This window comes from Cervus canadensis, chromosome 8 (assembly GCF_019320065.1).
Source record: "Cervus canadensis isolate Bull #8, Minnesota chromosome 8, ASM1932006v1, whole genome shotgun sequence".
Classification (NCBI taxonomy): domain Eukaryota; kingdom Metazoa; phylum Chordata; class Mammalia; order Artiodactyla; family Cervidae; genus Cervus; species Cervus canadensis.
In genome coordinates this window covers 89,113,569-89,130,353 of record NC_057393.1, presented here as the reverse complement: position 1 = coordinate 89,130,353, position 16,785 = coordinate 89,113,569, and the positions used below count along the sequence as shown (strand labels likewise).

At 47.0% G+C, this 16,785-nt stretch overlaps 1 protein-coding gene across 3 annotated transcripts in view; it reads left to right on the top strand.

Moving 5' to 3' along the window:
• Positions 1-16,785, top strand: part of TRIM67 (tripartite motif containing 67) — a 55,138-nt gene that overhangs the window by 22,464 nt on the left and 15,889 nt on the right. Inside the window, exons 2-5 of one of the 3 annotated variants that reach the window (XM_043477168.1) lie at positions 12,104-12,199; positions 13,719-13,841; positions 14,747-14,857; positions 16,316-16,469. In XM_043477168.1, the coding sequence (XP_043333103.1) occupies positions 12,104-12,199; positions 13,719-13,841; positions 14,747-14,857; positions 16,316-16,469 (484 nt within the window). Of the gene's footprint in view, positions 1-7,905; positions 8,027-12,103; positions 12,200-13,718; positions 13,842-14,746; positions 14,858-16,315; positions 16,476-16,785 lie in introns of those variants that run through there. The other 2 variants (XM_043477167.1, XR_006270975.1) reach the window with 2 other exon arrangements.

Genomic DNA, 16,785 nt, shown 5'->3' with positions numbered 1-16,785 from the left:
GTCTAACTCTCACATCAGTATGTTACTGGAAAAACCATAACTCTGACTATAGGGACCTTTGGTGGCAAAGTGGTGTCTATGCTTTCTAACATGCTGTCTAGGTTTGTCATAGCTTTTCTTCCAAGGAGCAAACATCTTTTAATTTTGTCGCTTCTGTCACCAGCTGCAGTGATTTTGGACCTCAAGAAAAGAAAATCTGTCACTGTTTCCACTTTTACCCCTTCTATTTACCATGACGTGATGGGACCAGATACCATGATTGTAGTGTTTTTAATCTTGAGTTTCAAACCAGCTTTTTCACTCTCCTCTCTCACTTTCATCAAGAGGCTCTTTAGTTCCTCTTCACTTTCTGCCATCAGGGTGGTATCATCTGCATATTGAGGTTGTTAGTATTTCTCCTGGCAATTTTTTTTTAATTAATTTATTTATTTATATTTTCAGTGGGTTTTGTCATACATTGACATGAATCAGCAATAAATTTACACGTATTCCCCATCCCGATCCCCCCTCCCACCTCCCTCTCCACCCGATTCCTCTGGGTCTTCCCAGTGCACCAGGCCCGAGCACTTGTCTCATGCATCCCACCTGGGCTGGTGACCTGTTTCACCATAGATAATATACATGCTGTTCTTTCGAAACATCCCACCCTCACCTTCTCCCACAGAGTTCAAAAGTCTGTTCTGTACTTCTGTGTCTCTTTTTCTGTTTTGCATATAGGGTTATCGTTACCATCTTTCTAAATTCCATATATATGTGTTAGTATGCTGTAATGTTCTTTATCTTTCTGGCTTACTTCACTCTGTATAATGGGCTCCAGTTTCATCCATCTCATTAGGACTGGTTCAAATGAATTCTTTCTAACGGCTGAGTAATATTCCATGGTGTATATGTACCACAGCTTCCTTATCCATTCATCTGCTGATGGGCATCTAGGTTGCTTCCATGTCCTGGCTATTATAAACAGTGCTGCGATGAACATTGGGGTGCACGTGTCTCTTTCAGATCTGGTTTCCTCAGTGTGTATGCCCAGAAGTGGGATTGCTGGATCATATGGCAGTTCTATTTCCAGTTTTTTAAGAAATCTCCACACTGTTTTCCATAGCGGCTGTACTAGTTTGCATTCCCACCAACAGTGTAAGAGGGTTCCCTTTTCTCCACACCCTCTCCAGCATTTATTGCTTGTAGACTTTTGGATAGCAGCCATCCTGACTGGCGTGTAATTCTCCTGGCAATCTTGATTCCAGCTTGTGATTCATCCAGCCCAGCATTTTGCATGATGTACTCTGCATATAAGTTAAATAAGCAGGGTGATAATATACAGTCTTGATGTACTCCTTTCCCAATTTTGAACCAGTCAGTTGTCCATGTACAACTGTTATAATTGTTATATAAGTTATAATTGTTGCTTCTTGACCCTCATACAGGTTTCTCAGGAGGCAGGCCAGGTGGTCTGGTATTCTCATCTCCTTAGAAATTTTCTACAGTTTGTAGTGATCTACAGAGTCAAAGGCTTTCGTGTACCTAAAGAAGCAGAAATAGATGTTTTTCTGGAATGCCCTTGCTTTATCTATGATCCAACAAATGCTGGCAATTTGATCTCTGGTTCCTCTGCCTTTTCTAAAACCAGCTTGTACCTCTGGGAGTTCATAGTTCGCATACTGCTGAAGCCTAGCTTGAAGGATTTTGAGCATAACCTTGCTAGCTCAAGGTTAGCTTGATTGTTAGATGATTATACAGTGGAGATAATGAATAGATTCAAGGGATTATATCTGGTAGACAGAGTGCCTGAAGAACTATGCATGAAGGTTCACAGACTTGTGTAGGAGGCAGTGACCAAAACCATCCCCAAGAAAAAGAAATGCAAGAAGGCAAAGTGGTTGTCTGAGGAGGCTTTACAAATACCTGAAGAAAGAAGAGAAGTGAAAGACAAGGGATAAATGAAAAGATATACCCAACTGAATGCAGAGTTCCAGAGAATAGCAAGGAGAGATAAGAAAGCCTTCTTAAATGAACAATGCAAAAAAAAAAAAAGAACTGAAAAGCAATATGAATGGGAAAGACTAGAGATATCTTCAAGAAAATTGGAGATATCAAGGGAACGTTTCATGGAAGGATGGGCACAATAAAGGACAGAAATGGTATGGATCTAAAAGAAGCAGAAGATATTAAGAAGAGGTGACAAGAATACACAGAAGAACTATACTATGCTTCACTTTTTACTCCAAGGCCAAATTTACCTATTGTTCCAGGTATTTCTTGACTTCTTACTTTTGTATCCCAATCCCCTAAGATGAAAGGATATCTTTTTGTGTGTGTTAGTTCTAGAGGGTCTTGTAGGTCTTCATAGAACCAGTTAACTTCAGCTTCTTTGGCATCAGTAGTTGGGGCATAGACTTGGATTACTGTGTAGTTGAATGGTTTGCCTTGGAAATGAACTGTGATCGTTCTGTCGTTTTTGAGATTGCACCTAAGTACTGCATTTCAGACTCTTTAGTTGACTATAAAGGCTACTCCATTTCTTCTATGGGATTCTTATCCACAGTAGTAGATAATATTCATCTGAATTAAATTTTCCCATTCCAGTCCATTTTACTTCACTGATTCATAAGATGTCGATGTTTACTCTTGCCATCTCCTGTTTGACCACTTCCAATTTACCTTGATTCATGAACCTAACATTCCAGGTTCTATGCAATACTGTTCTTTACAGCAACAGACTTTCACCACCAGACACATCCACAACTGAGCATGGTTTCCTCTTTGGCTTTTCCACTTCATTCTTTCTGGAGCTATTAGTAATAGCCCTCTGTTCTTCCCCAGTAGTATATTGGACACCTTCTGACTTGGCGAGGGGGCTCATCTTCTGGTGGCATATCTTTTTGCTTTTTCATACTATTCATGGGGTTCTCGAGGGAAGAATACTGAAGTGGGTTGCCATTTCCTCCTCCAGTGGACTATGTTTTGTCAGAACTCTTCACTATGACTTGTCCATCTGGGGGGCTGCTTACATGGCATGGCTCATAGCTTCACTGAATTACAGAAGCCCCTTTGCCACAATAAGGCTGTTATCCAGGCAGAGGCTTGTGCACTTTATTTCTATTATTATTACATCAGCTCCACCTCAGATCAGTCAGTTCAGTCCAGTCGCTCAGTTGTGTCCAACTCTTTGTGACCCCCTGGACTGCAGCACGCCAGGCTTCCCTGTCCATCACCACCTCCTGGAGCTTGCTCAAACTCATGTCCATTGAGTCAGTGATGCCACCTCAGATCATCAGGCATTAGATCCCAGAAGTTGGGGCCCCTGCTACAGAGCAAATGCCTGTATTTCTACCTTTCTTTGTCCTTTTGCTCAATTTTGAACTCCAAGGAGCTGGCCCATTCCCAACTAGAACAGGGCATGTGCCTGCCCCTTGTCGGGTGATGGCAGTAGTACCAGGGTCATGATTCCAGTCCTACCATGTGGGACCTGGTAGGGAAAGAGGCGATTTCTCAAAGCAAATAAAAGTGCCATTAGGAAGGATAGCAGATGGCCAACAGCAGGAAGCAGCGCTGCCTGCCACAGTCCCGTTATGCTCAGAACCACCGTCACTAGACTGCCAGCCCCTGAGCCCAGGGCTCCCCATGCAGGCCCTCTCTGAAATCCCAAGATAGCTCTTGGAGAGCGTATCATTACCCCCATTCCAACGTGAGGACCCAAAGGTTCACAAAGAAACCTGGTCACATAAAATGAGAGTTTGAGTTCAGACCCTGACTCCAAAGTCCAGTTCTGGGGTCCCTGGGTGGATACAGCAGGGCTTCCAGCTACATGGCTGGCAGATCGGGAGCTTAGTCCACTCTCCAGCCTGGTTAGTGCGGGGCTGAGCTGTGAGCTGAGCTTCTGGGGAGCAGAGCCCCCCTCACTGCCTCTGGTCCACCAAGGCCTCAGTGGCTGGCTCGGGGTGGGGGTGGGGACAGTGTCAAACCAGCCACCGTGTAGTCGCGCTTCATCCTATCCTGACCATCTCCCCCGTTGTCAGGATTCACATGTTCATAGTCTGAAACCTCTGTGAAGAAGGAGCCTTCCATTCCCGGGACCACCGGCATCCCACCCACCCATTATGGAGGGACTTAGGGAGGAAAGAAAGGAAAGTCTGAGAGTGAGGTGGGGAAGGGGTGGAACGAAAAGTCACAAAAAGAGGGCAGGGCTTGACTGCCAGTGCCCAGGGCCACAGGGGGCTTTGTGCCCCAGAAACAGCGGGTTCAGAGTGGCCACGGGGATGTTTTAATTAAGCCCAGTTGGAGAGGACTGAGACACAAGGAGTACCTGGGGGCAGCTTATCAGACAGAACCCGGGACAGAATTCACTCACTGACCCGTCTCTGTGCGGCACATTCTAGGTGCGCGGCGCCGTGCTGCCCGCATGGAGGAACACAGGACAGCCTGCGGGGCAGCGGGAGCTGGGCCCGGGGATGCTGGGGGGCCGATGCATTTCCCAAGGGCTTCCCATCTCACAGAGAGGGAGACGCGCCCCGGGAGGAGGTCCAAGGACACATTCTCTTTGGGGAGGGAAGCAAAAGATCTATAGGGGGCATTTAGGAGCCATGTCTGGATCCTTGGTGTCTAACTTCCTGCGCTTCTACCAGGTAATCCTGATATCAGAGAACAAACACCTCGTTTAAAAGGCGGCAATTTAGGGGCTTCTCCAGAGACTGTGGCAAACATGAGAATTATCTCTGAGGCTGTGTGAACTAAAAGTATAAATAGGTCCTAGCAGGGTAATTTTGGTAATTCATGTCTTAGTCTGTTTGGGCTTCTATAACCATACCGGATAATCAAGGCAAATTGGAACTGGTCAAACAGGAGATGGCAAGAGTTAATGTCGACGTTTTAGGAATCAGCGAACTAAAATGGGCTGGAAGGGGTGAATTTAACTCAGATGACCGTTATACCTACTACTGTGGGCAGGAATCCCTTAGAAGAAATGGAGTAGCCATCACAGTCAACAAAAGAGTCTGAAATGCAGTACTTGGATGCAGTCTCAAAAACGACAGAATGGTCTCTGTTCATTTCCAGGGCAAACCATTCAATATTACGGTAATCCAAGCCTATGCCCCAACCAGTAATGCTGAAGAAGCTGAAGTTGAACGGTTCTATGAAGACGTACAAGACCTTCTAGAACTAACATCCAAAAAAGATGTCCTTTTCATTATAGGGGCCTGGAATGCAAAAATAGAAAGTCAAGAAACACCTGTAGTAACAGGCAAATTTGGCCTTGGAGTACGAAATGAAGCAGGGCAAAGGCTAATAGAGTTTGGCCAAGACACTGGTCATAGCAAACACCCTCTTCCAACAACATAAGAGAAGACTCTACACATGGACATCACCAGATGGGCAATACTGAAATCAGACTGATTATATTCTTGGCAGCCAAAGATGCAGAAGCTCTATACAGTCAGCAAAAACAAGACTGGGAGCTGACTGTGGCTCAGATCATGAACTCCTTATTGCCAAATTCAGACTTAAATTGAAGAAAGTAGGGAAAACCACTAGACCATTCAGGTATGACCTAAATCAAATTCCTTACAATTATACAGTAGAAGTGACAAACAGATTTAAGGGACAAGATCTGATAGACAGAGTGCCTGAAGAACTATGGATGGAGGTTCATGACATTGTACAGGAGGCAGTGATCAAGACCATCCCCGAGAAAAAGAAATGGAAAAAAGCTAAATGGCTGTCTGAGGAGGCCTTACAAATAGCTGTGAAAAGAAGAGAAGCAAAAACAAAGGAGAAAAGGAAAGATATTCCCATTTGAATGCAGAGTTCCAAAGAAGAGCAAGGAGAGATAAGAAAGCCGTCCTTAGTGATCAATGCAAAGAAATAGAGGAAAACAACAGAATGGGAAAGACTAGAGATCTCTTTGGGAAAATTAGAGATACCAAGGGAACATTTCATTCAAAGATGGGCTCTATAAAGGACAGAAATGGTATGGACCTAACAGAAGCAGAAGATATTAAGAAGTGGCAAGAGTACACAGAAGAACTGTACAAAAAAGATCTTCACAACCCAGATAATCACAATGGTGTGATCACTCACCTAGAGCCAGACATCCTGGAATGTGAAGTCAAGTGGGCCTTAGGAAACATCAGTACGAACAAAGCTAGTGGAAGTGATGGAATTCCAGTTGAGCTATTTCAAATCCTGAAAGATGATGCTGTGAAAGTGCTGCACTCAACATGCCAGTGAATATGGAAAACTCAGCAGTGGCCACAGGACTAGAAAAGGTGTTTTCATTCTGATCCCAAAGAAAGGCAATGCCAAAGAATGCTCAAACTACCACACAATTGCACTCATCTCACATGCTAGTACAGTAATGCTCAAAATTCTCCAAACCAGGCTTCAACAGTACGTGAACGGTGAACTTCCAGATGTTCAAGCTGGCTTTAGAAAAGGCAGAGGAACCAGACATCAAATTGCCAACATCCTCTGGATCATCAAAAAAGCAAGAGAGTTTCAGAAAAACATCTATTTCTGCTTTATTGACTACGCCAAAGCCTTTGACTGTGTGGATCACAATAAACTGTGGAAAATTCTGAAAGAGATGGAAATACCAGACCACCTGACCTGCCTCTTGAGAAACCTGTATGCAGGTCAGGAAGCAACAGTTAGAACTGGACATGGAACAACAGACTGGTTCCAAATAGGAAAAGGAGTACATCAAGGCTGTATATTGTCACCCTGCTTGTTTAACTTATATGCAGAGTACATCATAAGAAATGCTGGGCTGGATGAAACACAAGCTGGAATCAAGATTGCCAGGAGAAATATCAATAACCTCAGATACACAGATAACACCACACTTATGGCAGAAAGTGAGGAACTACAGAGTCTCTTGATGAAAGTGAAAGAGAAGAGTGAAAAACTTGGCTTAAAACTCAACATTCAGAAAACTAAGATCATGGCATCTGGTCCTATCACTTCGTGGCAAATAGATGGGGAAACAGTGGAAACCATGGCAGACTTCATTTTTTGAGGTCCAAAATCACTGCAGATGGTGACTGCAGCCATGAAATTAAAAGCAGCTTACTCCTTGGGAGGAAAGTTATGACCAACCTAAACAACATATTAAAAAGCAGAGACATTACTTTGCCACCAAAGGTCTGTCTCGTCAAGGCTGTGGTTTTTTCAGTAGTCATATGTGGATGTGAGAGTTGGACTATAAAGAAAGCTGAGTGCTGAAGAATTGATGCTTTTGAACTGTGGTGTTGGAGAAGACTCTTGAGAGTCCCTTGGATTGCAAGAGTCAACCAGTCCATCCTAAAGGAAATCAGCCCTGAATATTCATTGGAAGGACTGATGTTGAAGCTGAAACTCCAATACTTTGGCCACCTGATGCAAAGAGCTGACTCATTTGAAAAGACCCTGATTCTGGAAAGATTGAAGGCGGGAGGACAAGGGGACAACAGAAGATGAGATGGTTGGATGGCATCACCGACTCAATGGACATGAGCTTGAGTAAACTCCAGGAGTTGGTGGTGGACAGGGAGACCTGGCGTGCTGCAGTCCATGGGGTTGCAAAGAGTTGGACACAACTGAGCAACTGAACTGAACCATACCACAGGCTGGGTGGCTTAAACACCAGAGATTTATCTCTCACAGTTCTGAAGCCTAGACCTTGTTGTGTCTTTATATGGCCTTTCCTCAGTTCATGTGGGAGGAGAGAGTTAAGATCTTTTCTTTAAAGGACACTAATCGCCGGGCGCGGTGGCGCGCGCCTGTAATCCCAGCTACTCGGGAGGCTGAGGCTGGAGGATCGCTTGAGCTCAGGAGTTCTCGGCTGCAGTGCGCTATGCCGATCGGGTGTCCGCACTAAGTTCGGCATCAATATGGTGACCTCCCGGGAGAGGGGGACCACCAGGTTGCCTAAGGAGGGGTGAACTGGCCCAGGTCGGAAACGGAGCAGGTCAAAACTCCCGTGCTGATCAGTAGTGGGATCGCGCCTGTGAATAGCCACTGTACTCCAGCCTGGGCAACATAGCGAGACCCTGTCTCTTCAAAAAAAAAAAAGGACACTAATCCCATCATAGGGGCTCCACCCTCAAAACCTAATCGCTTTCCAAAGTTCCCATCTCCTAATACCTCCATACCAGAGGTTAAGGCCTCAATATATGGATTTTGGGAAGACACAAACATTCAGTCCATAGCAACCCATATATGATAGAGCCAGATCAAACAATTTAGAGGACTTTGGGGGACTTCCTTGGTGGTCCAGCGATTAAGAATCCACCTGCCATTGCAGGGGACATGGGTTCGATCCCTGGTCCGGGAAGGTCCCACATGCTGTGGAACAACTAAACCCATGTGCCACAACTACTGAACCCACCGTGTTGCATCTACTGCAGCCTGAGCACCTAGAGTCCATGCTCCACAACAAGAGAAGCCACTGCAGTGAGAAGCCTGCTCACCACAACAGAGAGTAGCCCCCACTCTCCACAACGAGAGGAAATCCTGTACAGCAATGCAGACCCAGCACAGCCAAAAATAGATAAATAAATAAATTCTTTTTAGTTTACAGGTTTCTTTTAAGAAAGTAATAGCGTGAGTAATCTAAAAGGATAGTTATTGTTATTAATTAGGATGATTAAGTGTTTTAAACAGTGATATTATTAGTAAAGTTACCATGAGAACAATAGTTAAATTATTTTACAATTTACACTTTCAAAGGAATACAAACAGTTATTATTTTAAAAGAACTGATGTAAGTTTAACAAATTAGAAAAATTTGCACAAAAAATTAGACTGTTTAAATCAGTTCAGCACTTCTTACAACCCAGAAATCAAACTGAAAACATCCTGTTAGATAAGTATAATTGCATTATTATGTCCCAAACATTCACTAAAGAAGAACATTTAAAATGTCCCGTTTTGGTGTGATCAGGTTTAAAAAGTAGCAAAAGAGGATTTGGGGAAAGCTCGAGCTATATTTCTAAGTATAATAGTGCAAACTCATATGAGGAGAGGACCCGCTATAACAAAGAGATGAAGAATCTTTCTGAGACACACAGCTAACAAACGACAGAGCCAAGATTTGGCTATATGCCCCAGAGTCCTCTTGCTTAATGCATTGCGGTAGTCTGACTCTTTGTGACCCCATGGACTGTAGCCCACCAGGCTTTTCTGACCCTGGAATTCTCCAGGCAAGAATCCTGGAGTGGGTAGACGTTTCCTTCTCCAGGGGATCTTTCCAACCCAGGGATCAAACCTAGGTCTCCTGCATTGCAGGCAGATTCTTTACCATCTTAGCCACCAGGGAAACCAGCTTAATGCATTATGAGGCCCTATAACGCCATCTAGAAGGAGGAGAGGGGTGGAGGCAGAAAACTATCCCGTGTACCTAGAAGCTACTCCTTCAGGCTGCAGGCAAAGACATGATGCTAGGCCAGGAAGCAGGTGGTTTGGCCCTGTTGGAAATACTGACATTTTTAAGCTGTCTGTCTAAACTCAGAGACTCTACAGAAAAGTAATTCTAACCTTTAAGAAATAGGAAGGCATAAAATACAATGTTTGATTCAAGTTAAAAGTCTATTCAGTCATTTTAAAATATTTATTATTTATCTTCTGTCTGGATATTTCCTTTCTTTCCAAGAGTATCGTATGGCCACAGAGACTGAACAACGCATTCTCATTTCACAGATGGCAGGCTTTTCCTCTGACCATGGCGTTCTCCAGGGTACTGGAGTAGATTGCCCTTCCGTTCTCCAGGGAATCTTCCCAGCTCAGGGATCAAATCTGGGTCTCCTGCATTGCAGAGAGATTCTTCACCATCTGAGCCAGGGAAGCCCTTCTCTAGGACCAGAAGAACACAGTTTTCCGTGTCCCCTGCTGGCCCCCTAGACAGTCCTTGTGGAAAAGAAGAAGAGCGTGTCTCAAAAAACTGCAGCCAAATACAATACGCTGTGAATCTGTAACACGTTGCCAATAAGTAATGTGTCCCTTGAGAAATGGTTTCCACCTTTGCCACCCAATCCCTGGCTCCTTTGCCAGTAGAACAACCAGGACCAGTTTCCACAGTGCTGTCACCTGGGCAAGGAGAGCTGACTTGTGGCCCCACTACATGGGAAGGAACTGAGGTCAAGAAAGGTGTTAATACAAGTGTGTGCTTGTTGGGTCAGGACATCCTTGGAGAGGGACCAGCTCTCACATGGGAGTCCGGGCTCTTCCTTCAGGCCTTTGCTGCACCCTGCTGGGTGGGGTCAGAGGCAAGTCTGATGAGCCTGAAGCAGTGTCAAGTGAGCTGTGAGTTCATTCCCCTTTCAGCTGGGTGTCTGCCTAAGGCCACCGGAACCTTTCAAAGATCACTTGTTCTGGGCTCCTTGCCAAGCTCCCGGATCTATTTGCCAAGTAGGAAGCAGGTCGAGAGCAGGGCTGGGCTGCGGGGAGACCAGAGCTGGTGGGGGCAGATCCATGCTGGCTCCAGTTTCCCGGGTGGGAGGAGGGGGACAATCACTAATGCGACTTCTTGTGGACAAGTGTGTTGCCTGTGGATCTACAGGGATCTGTCTTGGTTAGCATTTCCTTCTAGAGGAGCAATTGCTTTGCTTTCTATTCATCCAGTGAGCAGTTTTTGAGCCCCTATTTTGTGCCTGGCTAGAAAGACAAAGACAATGTCCCCACCATGAAGGAGTGCATAGGTTCCCAGGAATGGGCCTCTCCTTGAGGAGAAAAGGGGTGCAGCCTCCAAGGGCCCTCTTCTTGCAGTGAGTGGGGTAGGGAGGGAGGCACCCCTTTTCTGGACACAGATCATGAGTCTCAGTGACGCTCACCTCTCCAGCTCCTTCTGAGTGAAGTTATCAGAGACAGGCTGAGCTGCTAAGGATGAGTGCAAAGATCTGTGCTGCCCAGGACAGCAGCCACTGGCCACACATGGTGGCTGAAAACTTTAAGTAAAATTTCAAGGGCTCAGAGCAGATGCAGGACACTCTGCTATTCTTGTGATTTCTATTGGATAGTCTTCCTGCATAGATAATTGTACCAGAATTGCAATTCTGAGGAGAGACACACAGCAAACAAACCTGTATTGGGCAGTAATGAACATTATGAAGAAGAATAAAGCAGGGCAAGTGGAGAGGCCTCTCAGACAGGTCATATTTGAGCAGAGACCTAAAGACAGTGGAGAGTGGGTGTGACCCAGTTTTTCTGGCCCCATTTTTCTCTCTGCCCTCAGCTTTTTAATTTGAATTTGAATTTTTAATTCAAATTTTTAATTTGAAACATGAGAGTACCGTTAAAAATCAAGGGCATCAGGAGATTTCCCTGGCAGTCTAGTGGTTAAGACTCCACACTTCCACTGTAGGGGATATGGGTTCAATCCTTGCTTGGGGAACTAAGATCCCACAGGCTGCAGGGCATGATCAAAATATAGATAAATAAAATTTAAAAGCAAAGGGCATCAGTCTATTCAATAGTGAAGTTTTGAAGACAAATTCGATTGTGTGGGCATATGTTTCATTGAAAAGAAGACTGAGGCTAAAGGCTATAGATTTGACACCAGCCTGCAGCTCTGCCTTTGGGTCCCAGTAACTGAGCAGAGTAAGGAGTCTCAATTGCTAAGGAGGCCACCACCATCCCTTCTACATGATGACTGGGGACCCTCCATCCACACGGCTCAAGCTCATTTCCAGGTCTCTTTCCTACCCACCCCTCTTAGGTCAAAAGTCAACTGTGTACACATGAGGTGGGCAGAGTGTGGCCTGGCACCTGGGGTGCCCACACATTGGCATCTGAATGCCCTACTGATGGGGGTAGAGCTTCTGTGGGAAGAGTGGGGGCCAGACTCGGTCAAGTCTATACTTGCTTCTTGTCCTGGGTCCTGTCAGCCCCAATCAGTTAGCTGAATGCTGCTTACTTCTATCCAGCTTTGGGGTGCAGACAGACGAGTGCAGGTCAACCAACACTTTATTGCTAGAAAAACAAGCCCACGTTGCAGAGACCGGGCGTTGATAGGGATCCCTCCACAGAGGACAGCTCTTGGTTATACCCTGTTATAAACACAGCTTTCGGGGTAAAGGGCAGACTAAATGCCTTTAACACCTAATTTTCCTTTTCAACCTGTAATATCTTTTAGGCCCAGCTGTCTCAGGCCTTAAATGGAGTTTCCGATAAGGCAAAAGAAGCAAAGGAGTTTCTGGTTCAGCTGAAGAACATTCTGCAGCAGATCCAGGTGAGCCGGGACCCCACCTCTCCGCAGAAGGGATGTGAGACACGGCTGAGGAAAGGGAAGACCCCTGGCAGCCCTTCTCAGTGTTGAAGATGGGGAGGCCCAACTGCTCCCTGCACAGCCTCAGATGTCGCAGACACTATACACCCAATCCACCGGCACCCATGAGCCATCTGATAGGAAGGGGATCTTGCTTGAACTCAGAAAGAATCATAGAAAGAGAATCAGGCAGAAATAATGCATGGCCATACAGTGCTACCAGTGTCCGTAAACAGTGCTGACATACCAAACGCATCATAATATAAAAGCATCAGTTACTAAATAAATGTGTTTACTGAGCACCCATGCTGTGTCACGTACAAGCCCGACACAGATCAATAAGCTGCAGTCTGTGGCCCCGGGAGCTCTGTCTGTCAGGGAGAGAGTGTATAAATGCATGCAGGGAGGAACTTTCACACCGATCATGAACGTCCTGGTGTCTGGGTGGAAAAGGGGGGCTGAGGGCACTGAATTCTAAACCAGCCGATAGAAGCCATCTTTCCTAATAAAGTAAAGCACAGAATTTAGCCACCAGGCATTTCCTTCCCTGTTTCTGATGTTTCAGGACACCAGCTGTATCCATTTGGTAGGGTTGCTATAACAAAGCATCATAGACTGAGTGGCTTCAGCCCCAGTAACCTATTTCCTCACAGTTATGGAGGCTAGAAGTTCAAGATGGAGGCGTGGGCAGGGGTGGCTCCTCCTGAGGTCTCTCTCCTGGGCTGGCAGACAGCCACCGCCTCCCTGCGTCCTCAGGCGGCCCTCCCTCTGTGCCTGCCTGTGTCCTCACCTCCTCTTCTAAGGACATAGTCATGTTGGATCAGAGCCCAGCCTAAGGACCTCGTTTAAGTTACTTCTTTCAAGGCCGTTTCTCCAAACACAGTCTTGTTCTGAGGTCATGGGGGTTTGGACTTCCTCCTAGGAACTTGGGGCAGCGGTGGGAGAAAATACATTAGTCCATGACACGAGGTCTGAATCCAGGCTGCTCTGAGAGGTATTGAAGGATTCTTTTTCACAACTGAGAAAGACAGATCCTACAGCCAGACCACTGGGTTTTGTTTGTTTTACTGTTTCCCGATTATGAAAAGTAAAAATATGTTCTGGAAATTTTGAAAAGTAGAAAATAGCAGACAAAAGTAACAGAAGTTCACCAATATCTCACCCCTTTAAGTGGCCACCCCACTATTTTGACACGCTATTCCACTAGTTTACACACACACACACACAGTATGCAATTATGCTGCACACACTTGCTGCTTTTTCTCTTGTTAAGTCCCTTATGAGTGTTTCCCACGACACTGAAAACCCTCACAAACCCGCATGGCTCAGGTGACGTTGAATATTCGTTCCATCCTCTGATGTGCTGAGACTCACACGCACGGTCTCTGGTCTAGTAGCAGGACCCGCTTGCTGACGTGGCTGTGTCTCTAGCACTGGCCACGTCTCTGCGTGCCTGCTCCCTAAAGCCCTCTGCGTCCCACAGGAGAATGGCCTGGACTACGAGGCCTGCCTGGTGGCTCAGTGCGATGCGCTGGTCGATGCTCTGACCCGGCAGAAAGCCAAGCTGCTCACCAAGGTCACCAAAGAGAGGGAGCACAAGCTGAAGGTGGGTCCCCTCACAGCCTCCCTGCCCAGGGTGGGGGACCACGCGGTGTAGACACGGGGTCAGTGTTAGTTGAGGGTATGAATGAATGAACGAGTGAGGGGAGGAAGTGCTGAGCAGGTTCCCTGGGACCTACGTACCCTCCTGCCACTTGGCCTGCAGTAATTGCCATGCCTACTTTCCCTCCAAAGCGGGGACCAGACACCTGAATCCTGCTGCTTTCAGTCAGAAGTCCCCCCTCTCCCATCTGCTGGGCCCCTGCTTTCGGTGGAAGACACACACCCTGCTCTCATCTTGCAGAGCGGAGATGGCCTCGTTGGATGACGAGGGCTGTGCTCAGGGCCCCGGCTTGGCCCCTCCGTCAGGTTCTCTGGCGTCTGGTGCTCGCGAGGTCAGCGCGGTGGCCAGTGACCACCGTGGAAAGGCAAGACTTCCCCTCATTCGGGACCAGGACCCCGGTCCAGGCAGCTGCCCCGTGAACACCCTGCCTTGATGAAAACTACTCACTTCATGGTCTAGCCTCAATCTATTTCATAGAAATTTCCCAACTGAACCAGAAATATTACTGAAGGGCAAGAAGGAACGTGTGTTGGGGATGGTCCATGGTTTACCTGCAAAGCAGTTGAGCCCCTCAGTGACCACCCAGCAAGCGAGAGTGGGGGGCGTGAACCGGTCACTTGGAAGAGTTTAGATTGTGTGCGTTCTCTGCTTTTTATCCAGAGTTCAGGAAGTTTGCTCTGCTGGGTGTGGCAGCCCTGCTTATGGGGGAGTGTGTCCAATTATGCCCCTGTAACGAGGGCACGTGGAGCTCAGGAACAGAGCAGCAGCAGGAGAGGGTACGAGGGAGTCGAGAACAGTGCTGCCTCCCACTGCGGCCGGGTGGTTACCAGGGGTCCTTCTCATGGCAGATGGTTTGGGACCAGATCAATCACTGCACGCTGAAGCTGCGCCAGTCCACGGGGCTGATGGAGTACTGCCTGGAGGTGATCAAGGAGAACGACCCCGCCGGGTTCCTGCAGGTGAGCGGGCTGGTCCTTCCTCCAACTCCATGGCCACGTCCCAAACTAGCCAAGGTTCTAGGAAAGTCCCTCCCCGTGGCTTGCAGTTGAGCAGACTCTCCTGTGCTCAGTGATTCCAGAATACCTGAAATCTCATCTTGGCTGTTCTCACAAGCTCTGACCTGGCTCTGGGTCATCATTAAATGAGGAGGTCAAACATCACAGTCCCTAGGCCCGCAATGCCATGCTCTCATGGCTCGACTTCCTGGAACACCAGTGCAACATTTTCCCCACAGATGAAAGAAAACAGTCTTTGCCAGTCAAGCTGGAAAGATTGCAATGGAAGAAATTGAGTTAGCAGAATCCACATGACCCCCAGTGGACAGAGTCCCGCAGGTCTGGACAGAATACCATAGCCCAGAAAGCCCAGGATGCCTTGCTGGGCAACCCCTAGTAGCCAGGCTAATCCAGGTCACGAGCAACTCTTGGAAATACTTCTGTGACTCAAACAAAAGCTCAGTCCTCTGTCTGTGGGGAAAATGATGAATCTCCTTGATTGGTCCCCGGGAAGGGTGCACAGGCATCATAGCTCTACAGGGACACGTGCAAATGTTCTGAATGAGCAAGACTTTCTCCAACAGAGAACAGTGCTGTGGGTTTGATACAGTGAAAGTTTGGAGCAGAAGCTGCAGAACAACATGGAAGAAAAACAGTGGGAGGGAGGGGGCGGCCCAGGACTGGGGCGAAGGAGATGCTTTTAAATGCTAGGACAAACCATTAGTGAGTTTCACTTTGCAAAGTGCCGGATCTAGCAAAAGTTGAATATGTAGAGTGTTTCTGTATATTTTCAAAGTATCATTTGCTTCCAAACGAACTTAGTTACTTAACAGAAAGAGACTCACAGACTTAGAAAGTGAACCAGTGGTTGCTGGGGGGAATGGATAGCTAGGGAATTTGGCAGGTTCATGGACACACTGCTATATACAAAATGGATAACCACCAAGGACCTACTGTCAAGCACAGGGAACACTGCTCAGTATTACGTGGCAGCCTGGATGGGAGGGGGGGTTTGTGGGAGAATGGATACATGCGTATGTATGGCTGAGTCCCTTGGCTGTTCACTTGAAACTATCACAACATTGTTAATAGGCTATACCCCAATACAAAATAAGAAGTTCAAAAAAATAAATAAAAAGTATCATTTGCTTTACAAAAGTGTTTAGCCTTAAACAGCAAGTGCTTCTTTACAGGCAACATGACCGACCTGTGATGATTTAAACAATATAATGCATTTTTATTTACCCCCAAGTCATACCAGCATGGGTCCTGTCATCTCTGCCAGGGCTTGAGAGGGCATGCTTAACACAGCCAACCCAGCACCCTGAGCCCATGCAGATGAAGCCCCTACCCTTTCCTCACCACCTGCTGTGCTATTTTTCCTTTGCATGTGGAAACCCTAAACTCTGTGCTTCCTTTAAGATCTCGGACGCCCTGATCAAGCGTGTCCAGGTGTCTCAAGAGCAGTGGGTCAAAGGAGCCCTGGAGCCCAAAGTGTCCGCGGAGTTTGAGCTGACCTTGGACAGCGAGCCGCTGCTGCAGGCCATCCACCAGCTGGACTTCATTCAGATGAAATGTAGGGGTGAGCCGTGGTTGGCCCAGTTCAGTTGGTGCTTCTTCTGGAAGAGGCATCCACTCTGCAGGGCAGCTCATGCATTGGAAGACGTGTGACCCTGGTGGGACACAGATCGGGAGGGAGGGCCTTCTGCGGCACAGACCTGGGTTCAGGTCCCAGTTCAGTGCCCCCGAGCTGGGTGACCCCTGTGGGTAGCCCCCAGCGTGAGCCACAGTTTTCCCACGTGTGAAAGAGGATCGTCTATTCATTCAGAGACACCTATCGAGTGTTCGTCACCTGCCAGGCACCATCCTAGCTGTTCAGGACACAGCCGTGA